This window comes from Rousettus aegyptiacus, unplaced genomic scaffold (assembly GCF_014176215.1).
Source record: "Rousettus aegyptiacus isolate mRouAeg1 unplaced genomic scaffold, mRouAeg1.p scaffold_m13_p_9, whole genome shotgun sequence".
Classification (NCBI taxonomy): domain Eukaryota; kingdom Metazoa; phylum Chordata; class Mammalia; order Chiroptera; family Pteropodidae; genus Rousettus; species Rousettus aegyptiacus.
This window is the reverse complement of record NW_023416312.1, coordinates 33632397-33649688: the sequence shown is the minus strand read 5'-3', so window position 1 is coordinate 33649688 and position 17292 is coordinate 33632397. Positions and strand designations below refer to the sequence as shown.

The 17292-nt window shown below is 42.5% G+C and overlaps 1 protein-coding gene across 3 annotated transcripts in view; it reads left to right on the top strand.

The window, feature by feature from the left end:
* SMC1A (structural maintenance of chromosomes 1A) overlaps positions 1-15544 on the top strand; it is a 32914-nt gene extending 17370 nt beyond the window's left edge. For 2 of the 3 annotated variants that reach the window (XM_016137333.2, XM_036226511.1), the window contains 9 exons: positions 1184-1329; positions 1421-1574; positions 2590-2700; positions 10335-10491; positions 10971-11125; positions 11255-11406; positions 12473-12542; positions 12802-12912; positions 13344-15544. In XM_016137333.2, coding sequence (XP_015992819.1) covers positions 1184-1329; positions 1421-1574; positions 2590-2700; positions 10335-10491; positions 10971-11125; positions 11255-11406; positions 12473-12542; positions 12802-12912; positions 13344-13427 — 1140 coding nt within the window. In that variant the 3' untranslated portion in view covers positions 13428-15544. The remainder of the gene's footprint in view (positions 1-1183; positions 1330-1420; positions 1575-2589; positions 2701-10334; positions 10492-10970; positions 11126-11254; positions 11407-12472; positions 12543-12801; positions 12913-13343) is intronic. The other variant, XM_016137334.2, reaches the window with a different exon arrangement.
* Positions 15545-17292: the final 1748 nt, after the last annotated feature.

Below are 17292 nucleotides of genomic sequence, written 5' to 3'. Positions count from 1 at the left end.
TCTGATGGCTCCCTTTTCCCACACCCCTTCTCTTTAAACTCTGAGAAATCTTTGTTCCTCACAGCATCCCCTCCTGGGGTGTTTTGATCCTCACTTGGTTTGAACATATCATGACATCTTTGTCTACCTATGTTGTTGGTGATTTGTGTGTGTGTGTGTGTGTGTGTGTGTGTGTGTTTTTCCATTATACCATTATACAGTTGTCTTCTTTGGCATCCCCAAAAACTTAAATGCAAATGCAGATTGGGCAATAAAATTCTGGAGCAGGACAAGGTAGACATCTAGATGATCCAGAGTCATGTATTTCTATGACTTTTTGACTTTTTGTTTTGAAATCATTTTAAACTTACAAGAAAATTGCAAGAATGGTACAAAGAATTTCCAACTACCTGTCACCAAGCTTCACCGGTCATTAACATGTTGCCATATTTGCTTTTGCATTCTCTGTATATGCATATTATTTTTATGAGCCATTTGAGAGTAAATTGCTAATACGTCCCCTTCATGTGACTTTAAGATCAAAAGGAAAACTAAACATTCTCCTTTGAACAGTCAGAACATTATAAGTAAGACTACACTTCTCTGACCACTCTCAATCCCAGTCCCCTTATTCTTCCCCAGGGCTAACCCCATGGAATATGTATATTTACTTAAATACTTGCACATTCATATACATGTACTCATAGAAAATACACTATATTAGTTTCTGTTCTTTTAAAAACATTAATGTTGTGTAGCTCGTGGCAGTAGTTTTGATGTGGAAAATATGGTCAAATATAACATTAAGTCAGAATACCAAATTTTGATTACAGTCTAGTCTCGACTATATAGAGCTATCTATAAGTGAGGCTGGGAGGAAATAGGCTAATATGTTAATTGATTATCTCTGCCTGGTGGGATTATGAGTGATTTTTTTCCTGCCCCTGCTTAATACTGTCTCTGTACTTTGAACTTTTCTACAGCAGACAACTAGTAAAATGGGTTGTGTCGGGGAGGGCAACCAGATAATTTGGAATAAGATTGAAAGAAGCTCGAGGGGTGATGGGGGTTTGTTAAAGCAGGGCTCATTGAAGAGAGGCTCTATCAAACTGCCTGGTGGAAAGGGTGGGGGCAAGGAGAGAAGATCCTAAGGTGAGATAATGAAAGCCTTCACTTCTTGTCCTGTCCCCCTTGCTGGGACCAGGAGGAACAAAGACACATGAAGATCATAGATGAGACCATGGCCCAGCTACAAGATCTGAAGAATCAGCACCTGGCCAAAAAGTCAGAGGTGAATGACAAGAATCATGAGATGGAGGAGATTCGTAAGAAACTGGGGGGCGCCAACAAGTGAGTGGGTTCAGGCCTGGGGTTGGGGCAAGTAGGTAGAGCAGACAGCCTGCTGGATTTGGGTCTCACCTATCTCCCTGGATCTTCTTAGGGAAATGACCCATTTGCAGAAGGAGGTAACAGCCATTGAGACCAAGCTTGAACAGAAGCGCAGTGACCGCCACAATCTGCTACAGGCCTGCAAGATGCAGGACATCAAGTTGCCACTCTCTAAGGGCACCATGGATGATATTAGTCAGGAAGAGGTGAGTATCATGGCTGATGGTAGGAGTGGGCTGTGAGCAACATTAACCAGGGAAGGAGGATGAAAGTGTGAAAGTGGCCAGGGAGGGCAGGGGAGAGAGAGAAGGATGGTGGGCAGGAGTTTTGAGGGACATAAAGAGGGATGGCAGGGCAAGGCTGTGAAGGCAGGTGAGGTGAAAGGTGGTAGCCTTGGTGTGAGAGGAAAGTTATATTGGAGGTAGAGCTGTATCTCTGTAGGTGATGAGGGAGGTAAGCCAGGAGATGAAATCATTTACTAACCTTTGGAACTTGAGCTAAGTTAGCTCCAGTAGGTGATGGATATTGATAAGAGTGGGAATTGAGGGACATTAGTCAAGAGCAAAGGAAGACGGAAGCTGGAAGATCTGAGGGACAGTAGCTTAGCTGCAGTGAGGGAGATTGGCCAGGAGAGGGTTGGGTAAGGGACATCAGCAATGCAGAGGTGACGAAGCTCAGTTATAGGAAAGAGAGGGACACTAGCCAATAGAGGAGCCAAGGCACTTTATCCAGTGGAAGTGAAGGTTGGTAGCAAGGGGTGGAGAATGTCAACTGAGGAGGTTTGCGTGGATCTTGTCTTCAACCTGGACACGTATCTAAGTTCTACTTATTTTTCTCCTTCCCCTCTCCCCAAATAGTATTTCAGTTTAATTCAGCAAAAATATTTTGAACACCAGAACTGTGCCAGGCCTCATGGTAGCACATGACATAATTACTCCTAATCCAAACCACAACTCTGCCAGACTGGCACCGTCCTACATTACAGATGAGGGAACTTGGATCTGACAGCGTGACTTGCCCAGGATCACACCCTCAGGCAGTGGTAGAGCCCAGTTTTGAACTCAGATCTTTCTGCCTTCAAAGCTGCTGTCCTTCTGCCACAAGTGCTTTCTGGCAAGGTGCTTTCTCAGTCATTGAAGTCTGCAAAGGAACCCCCAGTCCCCTCTAGAGGGGTTCTCTCATGGCCAGTATGCTTCATTCTATTCCCTCTTATCATTGCAGGGTAGCTCCCAGGGGGAAGATTCGGTGAGTGGTTCCCAGCGAACTTCCAGTATCTATGCACGAGAGGCCCTCATCGAGATTGACTACGGTGACCTGTGTGAGGATCTGAAGGTGAGGATGTGCCTAAGGGTGGGGGCAAGGGTGTGAGGAACATCTTCCCAACTCTCCAGAGAGAAGGTCAGCTCATCTGGGGTCCCCCTCTGGAGACCAGGGCTGGAAAGAGGGCCAAGCTGGCCAGAGAGGTAGGGTGGAATTGTAATCCAGGGTCTCCCCCTACATATATACAGAGACATTTCCACATCTTCCCCACCCGCAGGTTTCTGTCCCTGCCCGCTGCCCATTTCGCCCTTCCACAAATGTACACATTTCAGCCCAGATATACACAGAGAAAAAAGGTACCTGTACAGTGAACAGCTAGGCCTCGAGGTTTCCTCCGTGCTCTGTCCTAGGCACTCTTTCCTTCTCACTTGGCTTTCTCTTATCCTGGGTCTTTCTTTCACTACCCTGCCGTTAGCAGTCATCTCTATGCTAGGTCCCACAGGTACCTCAGACACCCCAGCCCTCCTCCCCAAATCTGCCACGTCTCCTTTGTGCCAGCTATAGGTTCAGATCAGAAATCTGAGCCTCATCCTTGACTTTTACTTTGCCTATTCAGTGCATTATCAAGCCCTATCCTTCTACCTCCCAAGTATCTGCTGCTGCATTCTCCTTTTTTCTGTTTCCTTTGTCTCTCTAGTGTAGGCCACTTTCACCACTCACATGGACTACTGCAGGAGCCTCCTAAATTGTTTCCAATGCTTTGCAATCCATCATTATAGCAAGGGGAACTTGATTTAAAAAAAAAAAAAAAACAACAACTTTCTATTACGAGAAATTTTAAACATAGACAAAGGAAGAGAGTATGCTATAATGAACCCCAGGTACCTATTACTCAGCTTCAACAATTAGCAACATATGGTCAATCTCATTTTTTAATACCTTTCCCCCTCCACATTCGCCTGTCATAAATCAAATTCTAGATATTATTCCATTCATAGGACTCTTTAAAAATGTAATCACAGTATCATACCAAAAATAATTTTAACCACAGTTCTAATATCTAATACTCAGTAAATGTTGAGATGTCCATGAACGTCCCATAAATATCTTTTTTTTCCCCCACAGTTTGTGTGTTTAAATCAGGATTCAAGTGAGGTCCATATGTTAAAATTGGTCTCTTCTAGTCTATAACATTTTCTTATCCCTTTTTATTTTTTTCTTCCTATTTATGGAAGAAACTGGGTCATTGGACCTGCACAATTTTCTACATTCTGGATTTGGCTGATTATGTCCCATGATGTTATTTAACATGTTCTTCCATCCTCTGTATTTTCTGAAAACTGGTAGTTAAATCTAAGGTTTGATTGGATTGGATTCGGGTTTATTTTTTATTTTTGGCAAGGATATATCGTAGACGGTGCTGTGTACTTGTGAACTTCCCTTTGCATCGCATCAGTAAACACTGAATGTCAGTTCTCCCTATCTTTATATCTACCAATTATGTGAAGCATTAGTGTTAGAGGTACATGTTAAATAAAAGCTCAGGGATGCATTTAGTCAAATCCAGAGTGTGGGAAACTAAAGGACAAAAGACCCAGTCTCTTTCACAAATAAATGGGAAGAAAGAAAATAAATAGGGAGAAATTTTATAGACTTGAAGAGACAAATGAACCAATCAGAATATGTGGCCCTCCCTTGAATCCATTGCAAAGAAAAGAGAGGAAGGGGAATTTAAAGGTGAAATGAGATTTAAAAGACGTAGATGAAATGAGATTCAAGAGACATTTCAGCCAGTTGCATTGTGTATACCTTATTTGGAACTTGCTTTGAAACCCTGTAGAAATTTTTTTTATGAAACAGGATGGTTTTGAATACTGATCAGATAATTCATGATGTTCATGAATTGCTGTTAATATTTTTTAGGTGAATTAATGGCATTGGGTTTTATTTCTTTTTTTTTGAATTTTTTAAATTTGTTTTTCAGTTAGAATTGACATTCAGTATTATTTTATATTAGTTTCATTTGTACAGCATAGTGGTTAGACATTTAAATAATTTATGAAGCAATCCCCTTAATTAGTCTTGTACCCACCTAGCACTATACATAGTTATTACAATATTATTTACTATATTATGCTGTACTTCACATCCCTGTGACTGTTTTCTAGCTACCAATTTGTACTTAATCTCTCCACCTTTTTCACCCATCTGGCAATCACCAGTTTGTTCTCTGTATCTATGAGTCTGTTTCCATTTTGTAAGGTTTTATTTTTAAATCATCCTATCTTTTACAACTGTGGTTCTCAGTGAGGGTAGGGTGGGATGGATTTTGTATCCCTAGGGGACATTCGGTAATGTCTGGAGATATTCTTGTCACACCCACTTGTCACAACTGGGGCGAAGGCTACTACTGGCATCTAGTGGGTAGACACCATGGATGCTGCTAAACATCCTGCAGTGCTTAGGACAGCCCCCACAACAAAGAATCATCTCCTCAAAATATTAATAATAGTGCTGAGATTCAGAAACCCTGTTTTAAAGATACATACTGAAGTATTTATGGATGAAATATGTCTGAGATTTGCCTTAAAATAATTAAATATAGAAAGGAATTGGGTATAGAATGCAGAGTGTTTGCCATGAGCTGATAATGATTGAAGATGGGAAAGAGGTACATAGGGGTTCATTAAATTCTCTGCATTTTTGTGTATTTTTGAAAATTTACATAATATAAAGTTAATACAATCATGATCAGTAGGTTCAGGTGTTGGTTAGCCCCATCAATTTTTATGAAGTTCCCTATCAGCCTTTCATAGTTAGTTTTAGCAGCTCTTAATGATCATTGCCTGGCTACCTTAATGGTTTCAAAATGGAAATTTTCTAATTCTTTCATTCCTCCTCTACTTATTAATTGGAGATCTAAAAAGAACTTTCTCACATCAACTGTGTAGTTCCCTTTAAATATAGTTAGTGTAGAAAAGGTAGGATAAATACTTAATTATTTTCCTTAATTTACCAGCATTTAGAATGAGTTGGTTGCCTTTGTAACCTTTAAAGGTGACCAATGAGGTTTTTACATTTGTATTTCTTATACACATGAGTGTTTAAATGTATTTTGATTTGTTTTGGTCTATTGGAATCATTTTCCTTTTTGTTGTTCAAATCGTCCCATCCTTGGCTAGTGGGAGCCACTTCAAGTTGATTTTTGTTTTTTGTTCTTATTTTTAGATTTTTATTATGGAAAATTTCATATGCTGAAGTAAAATAGTACAATGCTACCTCATGTTGCTGTCACCAGTTTCAATAGTTATCAGCTCATGACCAAACTTGTTTCACGTGCACCCGCAGACACTCCATCCTCCCTTTCCACCCCTAGGTTATTTAAAAATAAATTCTCGACATCATGTCATTTCTTTGTAAGTATTTCAGAACGTATCACCAGAAGAGATAATTCTTAAAAATATGTGGAATCATTTTCATACCAAAAAAATAATTCTTTAATATTGGAATTATTTCATTATGTATTATATAATAATTTATTAATATTATGATTAGTATTCACATTTCCATGATTGTTATACACAAACTCGTCACAGTTTACTCGTTGGAATTGGGCATTAAATGAGTTGTTATAGATGGATGCATGATTGAAGTAGCGATCGGTTGATATCTGCCTTAAGTCTCACTTAATCTATAAGGTGTCCTTCTTTCTGTTTTTATTTTTCTTTGGAATATTTTTTGTTGTTGAAGAACTTGGCTCATTTCTCCTGGAGGATTTTCTACATTCTGTGCTTTGTTGATTGTATCCTGTGATTTTTAAAATGTTTCCCCAGAACAAAGCAAAAAAAGAGTTCTGCTATCCCCCATAGTTCCTGTAAATGGGTAGTTAGATATAGATCAGTGCTCTTCAATAGAGACATAATACGATCCACATGTGTAAATTTTAAAATGTGAGATTAATTTTAATACTACATTTTGTTTAACTCAGTATATCCAAAAGGGTTTTTGTTTCAGTGTGTAAGCAATATAAAAATTATCGATGAGATATTTGACAATCTGTTTTTGTACTAAGTCTTCAAATTCAGTATATATTTGACACTTATAGCACATCTCAATTTGGATACTAAAATTTCCTCAGAAATACTTGATCTGTATTTAGATATCCTAAAATTTACACCTGAAAAAAGAGAACCACATATTCAAGTTGTTCCAAATATACTTAAAAGTTTTCCAGTAATTTGAATTAAGTATCAGTTTTGAAAGTTAACCAACATTCAGTAAAATTAAAACTAGCTCCTCATTTGCACTAGCTGCATTTTTCGTGCATGATAGTTAAATGTGGCTAGTGGCTGCCTTATTTGGACAGTTCATTTCTAGAGATTTGATTAGATTCAAGTTTTGAGGTTTGTTTTGGTGAAGACTGCTTCCTCAGCATTGTTAGTTCCATCGGGAGGTTTATAAAATCTGGTCGTGGCTTTTTTCATGCAGTTTACAATTATGATGATCATTACCTAGATCTATTGAATTCATCTGGGGTTGCAAAATGGTGATCTTAGTCTATCGTTTCTTCCTTATTTATTAGCTGGAATACTGTAAAGAGAGATTTCCTCTCATCAGTTATTTGGTTACCCTGAGATACAGTTTACATAGGAAAGGCAGGATATATATGCTTGATTCTTACCCTTTATTTACCATTTTATAAAGTAATGAGTTGTTCCTTTGGTGTTCTCAAGATTTGTCCACTGAGTTGTTTTTCTTATCATTATGAACTTATGGGTTTAAACACGTTTGGTGTGTTATACTCTGTTGTGGTTATTATCCTTCTTATTGATCAAGTCGTCGCATCTTTGGCCAGTGGGAACTCATTCGGGTTGGCTTCTGAATCATTTTGACACAACTCTTATAGTCTTTCATGTCTTCCATGCTTTCTGGTATGTCCAGGCTCATCCTCTACATTTCCTACCCCAAACCTGGAATTATCCATTTCTCTGAGAAGCTCTGACTTCTTTTAGTGGGGAATGCTGTCATTTAGGTAACTACCATACTGTCTGGACACTCATGACTGCTGGGTGGTTCTGTGCTTCCAGAACGTTTCAGTAGACTGGGCTAGGAAATGCATTTTTCATTTTGAAGGAAAATTTATCATGAGTTTATATTGATACTTTTAATCGAAATTGTAATTCTCAGTTTAATATCATTGATTTTATTGAGTCTCCAGTTATTCTTGCTAAAAATGTTGGTTACTAGCAACACTAACATAGTAACATATTTACTTTGTCCTATTCTGCATATAACAGTTTGAAAATCACGAGATATTAGTAACAATTTAATTAATGCCGTTTAAGATTTTCTTGAGGTTTCATCATTAAGCTAATGGCTCATTGAGCATGCACAGCTCTGAGTGTTTAGCTTAATATATAGTCAGATTTCTTTGTTTAGTTTTCAGTTTTTAAGGGATTGCTCTCTTTAACATTTTGATTTTTTTTCCATCTTAACTTTGAATATGTTTAAACCTATAGAAAAATTGAAAGAATAGTATAGTGAACAACTACATGCCTTTCACCAATGACTATTTTTCCAGTGTGCTTTCTCTTTCATCTCAATTCTGTCCCTCCGCACTATACTTTTTTTTTTGCTTGTGCTGAATCATTTGAAGGAAGTTGCAGACTTCAACTCCAAATACTTCAGCATGCTGAGAACAAGGGATTCTCCTCCACAGCCACAATTCTGTATTACACTAAGGAAATTAATAATAATTTCACATCTAATATCCTGCCCATATTAAAATTTCCCTAGTTGTTCCAAAAGTGTCTTTAAAGTTTTTTTTTAAAACAATGATCCAGTTAAGATTCATATATTGCTTTTGGTTGTTCTGTCTCTTTAGTTTCTCTTAATGTGGAGCAGTCTGCTCACCTTTTTTCATAATATTGATCTTTTGAGAATCCACATGTTGTCTTGAAGAAGGATACGTTATGGATACGTTACGGATATGTTAGTTTCCTTTTATTATTGCTAGACTTGTTCTTCCTATAAATTGGAAGCTCAATCTAGTCTGGAGGCTTGATGAATTTAGGTCAAGTAATTTTTTGGTAAGAACTTTTCATTGGTGATGCTGCGTACTTTTTATTGCATTATGCCAGGAGGCACGTGATGTTAGAATGTCCCATATTTGTGATGCCGTTTGATCCTCAGTTAAGGTATCAATTGCCAGTTGTCTCAACACTAAACATACACTTTCGCCTTTATAAGTACTTAGTAATTTTTAGGGTCATTCTTGGGCATCTTGTGAATATCTTGTTCCCCCATAATTTTTTATCCGGTGTTTTTCACATTTTGATTTAATTTATAATTATGGAAGATCTTCATATGGTTCTAAAACCAAAAGTATACTACAAGGTACACGAAGAGAAGTTTAGGCTTCTTTTCCTGTCCCCTTCACCACCCTTCCTCTATGTATAACCATTTTAATTAGTTTTTGGATTATACTTTTTTTTTGCTATTGTACTTTTAAAAATACAAATATATTTGTATGCAAATATATTCATATTCCCTGTCTCAGATAAAACAAAACATTGTATTGTATACTTTTCGTATTTTCTTATAACATATCCTGGAGACCACTTTATAGCAGTATATAGATATCTTCAGAAGGGCTTTTCTAAAAAATATATATGTATATATTTCATATCCTTCCTATGCTTGAAGTCATATTGTGGTATTTTACTTCCCTTGGGATAAAGTCAAACCTCTTGCGAGACCTAAAAGGCCCTACATCATTGGGCTTCCATGTGTGCCTCCAGCCTTGTCTCTTCCGTGAGCATGCATGCATGTGTGTACACAGACATGCACACACAGTTGCTACTATTGCCATATTGAATTGCCTTTTGGGGGAGTGGCTTTTGAAGTTTATTAAAGTTGATTACTCTTTCAAATTTATTTAGATTCCTTGAATGAAGCATGGCAAACCCCTGGTTTTGCATATGATGCCTAGAAGACTGTTCCTTCTCTCTGTCCTCACCATTCTTCCTGTAGGCCTGAGCTTAAAAGTATCCCTAGAAGCCTTCCCTAGCCCCAGAACCTGAATTAGGTGCCTTTCTTGTCATTGTTTTGGTGTCACCATACAGTGTTCTAATTGTTTATTTACGTGCATTCCTGTTAGTCATGAGCTCTGTGAGCACAGGAACTGTGGCTCACAGGATCTGAGGGCCCCAGTGCCTAGCACTTGGAAGACATTCAGTAAATATTTATTGACTAAAAGTGGCAGAAAGTCACAAGCCTAGACATGCATTGCAATATCCATAATACCTAAAACCAAACTCAGGTGGAATTTGCTCAGACGTAGTGATCTGGGCAGCAAACATGAGTTCCATATTCATTTTGGAGTCCAGACCAGCCTGTGTAGGAGCTCTAGGTCACCCTGGAATGGTGCTGGCTCATGGCCTGGGCTGAGAGCCAGAGAGGGGCACCAGCAGCTGCTCCTCCTGAGAGATGGAGAGGTTGACAGAGCCTGGGGGAAGGGCTAGAGATGAGAAAGCATTGTCAGCCTATAATTTCCAGGGATGGCGGGAATGGTTACTATGAGAAGAACCGAGCTGGGGAAGAACCTGCCTTCTACACGGGAGCAGGCCCCTACACGGTTAGGCATCTCTGTGGGGGCCTGGGCTTGGGGGCCTGTTCCTTGATGTTGCTGGGCCTGGGGTTTACAGGATGCCCAGGCCGAGGAGGAGATCAAGCAGGAGATGAACACACTGCAGCAGAAGCTAAATGAGCAGCAGAGTGTGCTACAGCGTATTGCTGCCCCCAACATGAAGGCCATGGAAAAACTGGAAAGTGTCCGAGACAAGTTCCAGGAGACCTCAGATGGTAGGATTTCACCCTTTTACTTGGGCCTGAGACAAAGACAGGAGGCCAGAGATGTGGCTAGGGCCTGTCATATATCACAGCAGCTCTTGTTTTTACATGCCTTTTTACTTGAAACTGCCAAGCAGCCTAAACAGTAGGGATTATCGTACCTGTTTTATAGACTGGAAAACTGCTGAGGATCAGAGAGGGTGAATAACCTGCCCAATGTCACGCAGCTGGTTGCTGGTAGAGACCAGAGGAGAATCATGTTTATGTGGCTCCAAGCCTGTGTTTCTTCCTTTGCACTATGTGCCTGGCCCACTGGATACAGGTGGTTGTGGAACCAGCCATCTTCCTGGGACCCTCCCCAGGCGTTCCTCTCCCTCCGCAGGATGTCCCTGCTCTGTGCAGTCATTTGTAGGTCATTCTTGCCAGAGCATGGTCCTCAGCCTTGGCAGAGCCCAGGCACTGAGGGCTCACCAGTCTTTCCCTCGTGGCAGAGTTTGAAGCGGCCCGAAAGCGAGCCAAGAAGGCCAAGCAGGCGTTTGAACAGATCAAGAAGGAGCGCTTTGACCGCTTCAATGCTTGTTTTGAATCTGTGGCCACCAACATTGATGAGATCTACAAGGCCCTGTCCCGCAACAGCAGTGCCCAGGTAGGCTGGAGCCCCTTACCCAACCATCCTTTACCATCCTTAGTTGCCTTTCCCTCTAGGCTTCCTGTCCCCATCCCCATCCAGACACAGACCGAGATCCTGACCCATCTGCCTCCCCCTCCCCACTAGGCATTCCTGGGCCCTGAAAACCCTGAAGAGCCCTACTTGGATGGCATCAACTACAACTGTGTGGCCCCTGGCAAACGTTTCCGGCCTATGGACAATTTGTCAGGGGGAGAGAAAACAGTGGCAGCTCTGGCTCTGCTCTTTGCCATCCACAGGTAAGGCTGTGTCCACCAGAGGCTCTGGGGCTCAAGGATATGCAGAGATCTGCAGAGGTGAAGATGTTCTGGTGGAATCTGGGTTGTGTCCCTGTTTCCCTGCCTACTACAATATATCTGGCTTTGGTTTCCTAGACCTGACCTTCCTATCCACACTCATTCACTCAGCATGCCCTCACTGGCTCTGCATGTATTCAGTTCTACCACCAGGTTTTTGCTCACATGGTTGCTTGCTAATCAGCTCTTACCATGCGAATCTAGCTTGACCGTCACCTACCACCCCTTCACGTCTCATTGTCCTCCTGCTCCTCTAGCAAACCTGCTTTGACCACTGTGACCTTCCCCTCCCAAACGCCAGTAGTACTGACTGAGTCTGATCCCCACAACTGAGTGCTTGATTGTTTCTTGAGGACTGCTCTGTACCAGACCATGTTGGGGGATTAGGAACACAGATGAGTCAGACATGGTGTCTGTCCTTAAGGAGCTCATGGTCTAGCGGAAGCTAGATGTGTAAACAGGCAGTGAGCTAAGTGTTATAACTGCATGAGCATGTATGCTGTGGAATCACAGAGGAAGGACACTAGCCCAATCTGGAGGAGGGTATGGGTGGCCAGGGAAGGCTTTCAAAGGTAGGAAAGGTAATACTTGAGCAGGAAATACAAAGAATGAGTAGAAGTGGGCCAAGGAGACCAGTAGGCATTCCAGGTGGAGGGTACAGCATGTGTACAGGCGGGAGACATGACAGCATGGTGCAGGTGGGTGGAACCGACCTCCAGGTAGCTTGGTTGCTATGGCCAGAGCCTAGGATGGCTTTATCTCCCCAACTAGTCTGGAAGCTCTGGAGAGGACCACGTCTTCTGGTCCTGCAGTATCTAGGAATACAGGGCTGGATGGAGAGGAGGGCTCAGCTGGTCTCTTGGCCTTTAGGAGCTCAGGGATCATTAAGGCCTGGGTTTTTTAGTCTCCGAAGAAGCTAAAGGGAAGCAGGACTGTGCGATGGGCCCCGGGGCTGTCCCGCCCCACCTCCACCCCATCAGTGTCAGCTCACCTACTGGTTCCCTCTCAGCTACAAGCCAGCCCCCTTCTTCGTCCTGGATGAGATTGACGCTGCCCTGGATAACACCAACATTGGCAAGGTGGGTGCAAGGAAAGCGAAGCCCAGGAGGGAGGCCTCTAGGTTGGGGCTGGGTTTTGGGGAGCAGCTCCTGAATGGAGTGTGCCTGGGAGGCTGGGCCCATGATCACCCACACCATGCTAGTCCGTGGTTGCCTCTCAGTAGCTCTTTCCCCTACCCTTCAACCCTTTCCCCACCCCTCCGCCTCTAATTCTGACTGGAAGACACAAGGCAGTGTTTGGGCATCAGCCTTGCTAAGTGCCTGGTGGCCCCTCCCACAGGTTGCCAATTACATTAAGGAGCAGTCGACTTGCAACTTCCAGGCCATCGTCATCTCTCTCAAGGAGGAGTTCTACACAAAGGCTGAGAGCCTCATTGGAGTCTACCCCGAGGTAGGGCGGGCCTGGCTCAGAAGCCAGCCCCACTCCCTGCCCGACTCCCCAGGGCAGGAAGGGAAGGCCTCAGTGGAGGGGAATGGGGGCCAGGGAGCATAGAGACTCAGATCTTGAACAGCCATCTGGGCTTGTTGGAGCCCTGGCTTGGAGGCTTAGCCAGCTCAGATGGGCAGGGCTGTTGCATTTGGGGACAGGTGGAAAGGCCAGGCAGAGGCAGCCAGACAGCAGAGGAGGAGGAGAGTACAGAGGTAGGCAGGAAGCAAAGGCACATGAGATGGAGCACATCCTCTCTTACCCAGGGAGAAGCATTGCCTGGGCTTTCAGCAGGTATGTAGGGAGGAGGGTTCTGAGGCCCCCGTTCCTGTGGTGGTAGACCCCTCTTAATTCTCTCCTTATAATTTCATTTTTCTTTTTTCTCCCTCCTTCAGCAAGGGGACTGTGTGATCAGCAAAGTCCTGACCTTTGATCTCACCAAGTATCCAGATGCCAACCCCAACCCCAATGAGCAGTAGCAGTTCTGCCCTCCTGCCCAGTCTGGGTCCCTAAGCTGTCCCTCTCTTAATCTCTGGATGTGTGGCTCCCAACCTTCCCCTGTTTGCTATAGTCATGGGATTTAGGCACTGCTATCAAGCATGAAGAGGAACATAGGTGATGTTAGGTCTGGAGCAAAAACTCCTGAGCTACAGGGAGCATCCTGGCCTCTGGAAGAAGGTGCTGAGCTGGACAGGGCCATCTGTCCATCCCTGTCTTCTTGCCTCCCAGAACCCCTGCCCCCATCACCCGTAATCATGAGTTTATGGGGCTTCTTGCATTTTGCTTGTGTGTGGATATGTGTGTATGTGTGTGTCCCTGTGTGCATGTGGGTATGTTTGCAAAATAATAAAGATATCGGAGACCCATTTTAGAAGAAGCCTAGGCTGAATTTGACTGCAAGAGAGCTTAGTGTGACAGCACCCCAGAGCTGGGCAAAGATATTCAGGACTTAATAGGAGTCAGGCAGTCACATGAAACTGTCTTCTTTTATCCATTTGTATTTTTATTTATTCATATATTCATCGGAGACATATGAACAACCTCTGTCAGGCTCTTTCCTAGGAATACAGAGCTGAATCTGACATGATCCCTCCTATTAAGGAGATGCTATGGGTTCATGAGTTCCCGTGGTTGACTGAACCACGTCTATAGGCACTTAGAATTTGAGAAGAGGACGGTCACCTCCAGGCTTCCTGGAGGTCACATTTGAGCCGTACCTTGATAACTCAATAGGTTTTGATTAGGCACTAGGAGCAGAGCCTGGGCTCTGGGGATAGTTGCAGGTTTTAATCCTTTTTTTTTTTTTTTTTTTTTTTTTTGATCACTCACTAGTTTGACGTTGGGCAAGTCATTTGACCTTTCTGTGCCTCAGTTTCCTCATCTGTAAAATGAGGTTAACATTATTACCTACCTCATAGGATTTAATGATGTCAGGCTCCTCACTGGAGGCCTTATCCTTGCTTGGAGCCCACTAGGTGCCAACCCCTCAGAATAAAGCCTTCTCATGCCTGGACCCCTGAGTGCTTCTGATCCCAGTTGTTAGGGACATAAGGAGTCTCCAAATCTTGGAGATACTGAATGCCCTGGTTACTGGGAAAGTTTCAGGGCACTGATGGGGTTTACCTGGTAAGTAGAAGGCCTAAGGAAATCTATAGCTCCAATCATCTATGATAACTGGGTGCTCAAGCCCCAACCTGAGTTGTGAGGAAGTGGGGGAGAGGTAGCATGGCCCACACCCCAGCCAAATCCATGTGACGTTCCTTTTGGGAACTAACCACATTAGCGGCAGGGACCATGTAGAGGCAGCAGAGCCTGCTGCCATGAGGTCAGCCTTTGCTCATTCATATGTACCGTCAGACTATTACCTTGTCCCAACCTGTATACTGCATCTTTGTTTTTTAAAAGTTAAATGAGTTCTGATTACCCAAGAGTGCATGAAGTCATTCTCTTTTTAAGAAATTAGGTTGTTACAAGTAAAGCTAGGCTTATTCAACTACCACTCCCCCCTCTTTAACTGCTGTTCTCTTTGTTGTACATCTATCTAGACTTTAAGACTTACATATATGAAATCATTGGAAATTTTATTGTGTTTAATGCAAATGGTATATGGAGTCATTCTGCAATTTGCTTTCTTTGCTTAATGTTCCTGAGATCTATGCATGTTGCCAGTAGATTCAGGTCACTGTTGTAATTGTATAGATTGCCATTATGACTACCACATTTTACTTACCCATTTATCTTGTGATAGTAAGACTATTTTGCTATTACAAAATATTACATAGGAGTAATGTGTGTGTGTGTGTATGTGTGTGTGTGTGTATATGAAAATTTACCTATGATTGATTCCTAAAAGTTGAATTGCAGAGTCATAGGCTATTTATATTTTTGTTTTTAATAGACACTTCCAAATTGCCCTTCTGTACTATATACTCAATATTTTTCTTGAGATTGTCTTAGGTGTAACATCATTATCTACTTCAATTTCATCTTGAGTAGTGATATCCGTGAAATCATGGGTTTGATGTGCTGTTGTTTTTTTCTAATGCATATTAAAAGGTGTAACTATCAAAACAAAATAAATTTGTGTTCAATCAAAGATCTCCCATACCAGCAGTGGTATGTGTGCCGCAGCTTGGGAAGTACTGGCATATCTGGAAGAGCACAATTTGGAAATCACCCTAGTTCAACTGGCAGCTGTAGAAACTTGAGTTCATCACTTCACCTCCCTGAGTCCCGGTTTCCTTGTGTAGCAAAGGAGATAATAGAGGCCTACCTTGTAGCCATGTAGGGAAGATGAAATACGTTTGAAGCAATTTGGCAACTAGATTATCACATGCCTTTAAAGGTAGTGATTGCTATTCTCCTCATTTACAGGTAAGGAAACTGAGGCCCAGGAAGGTTAAGTGACTCAGTTACTAGATAACAGGGTTTGAACCCAGGCCCTCCAATTCATTCATGGGCTTTCTCCACTGTGAAGGTGGTTATCAACTTTGGCTGTGTATTGGAATCACTTGTGAAGCTTTTTTCTTAAAAAAAAAAAAAAAATATATATATATATATATACAATGGTTAGAAAATAAAATAGTACAGAACTTACAATGAAAAGCAGCAGAGAACTCCTCTGTCTCTACATCCAAAGGATATGGAGCGCTTTGCTTTGGTCCCACCCCTGGAAATCTAATTTAGGTGTGGATAATGATCTGGATAACTAGTTCCTACCTCACAGGGTGGATAGGATTACATGAGATGCCTTGGGCTAAGGCCCTGGCGCACAGGAACGCAAGTGCTGAAATGGACTTAAATCCTGAGGATCAGAGAGGTGAAGATGACTTGTCTGAAATCCGAGTGTTTCAGTGGCAGTCTAGACTTCAGGTCGAATCTTCTCTGTGTGTGGCCAGTGCTTTCCTGTAGTGCCACACTGCCTCAATCATCTCAAGGCAACACGTGCTCAGTGAAGGCTGTGCTCAGTGGAGAGCAGAATCCCCGGTATGTTTCCATGAGAAAGCTGGGTCTGAGTGGCATCCTTAGGGTTCGTTGGAGGACACTAGGCTGAATCCCTTGTGCTCTGGACCCAGTAGAAGAGTACTCCACAACAGTGTCTACCTTTTGTTGGGCACTTCACTCTGGGAATCACAGTGTTGCGTGTCAAGGACACAAACGTGAGTCAAATCTATCTCGCCTTCGAGGAGCTCACTCTCTAGTTGGGTAGGCAATTCATAAGACAACCATACAGTATGATCAGTGTCCTGACAGGAACAGAAAAGGAAGGGGGCAGGGAGAGGATCTCACGTAGAGGTTCAAGGAAGGCATCCCCTAGTCTAGGAGGTGACACCTGAGCTGAGTCTTGAAGGACAGGCAGGAATTAGCCAGTTTAGGAAGTGGAAGGAATTTCCAGGTAGTGGGAATGGTATGCACAAAGACCTAAAGTCAAGAAACAGCAAAGTGATTCAGAAGTACTGGAGCATAGGGTTTCCCATGGTGAGGAAGAGCAGCAGGAAATGAAACTGGAGAGGAAGTCAGGAACCAGATTGGAAGAGGGTCCTAAGAGTCTGGTTACAGAGATCAGATTTATCTCATGGGTCAATGTGGGTATCCTGGCCCCAACCTCTAAAAGTTCAATTTCACTAAATGGGGTGAGGCCTAAGAATCTTGAGTGCAATAAAGGTCAGCACATGACTTTAGGGTACAGCCAGATTTGAGAACAGTAGCATGAAGGCAGTAGGGGAGTCGTTAAATGGTTTTAAGCAGGGGAGACTGGATCAGATGTCAATTTAACGAATTCTGGCTAGCCAGTGTAGAAATGGATCAAATTAGATGTTTATGCTGCATGCTCCCATGTTTGTA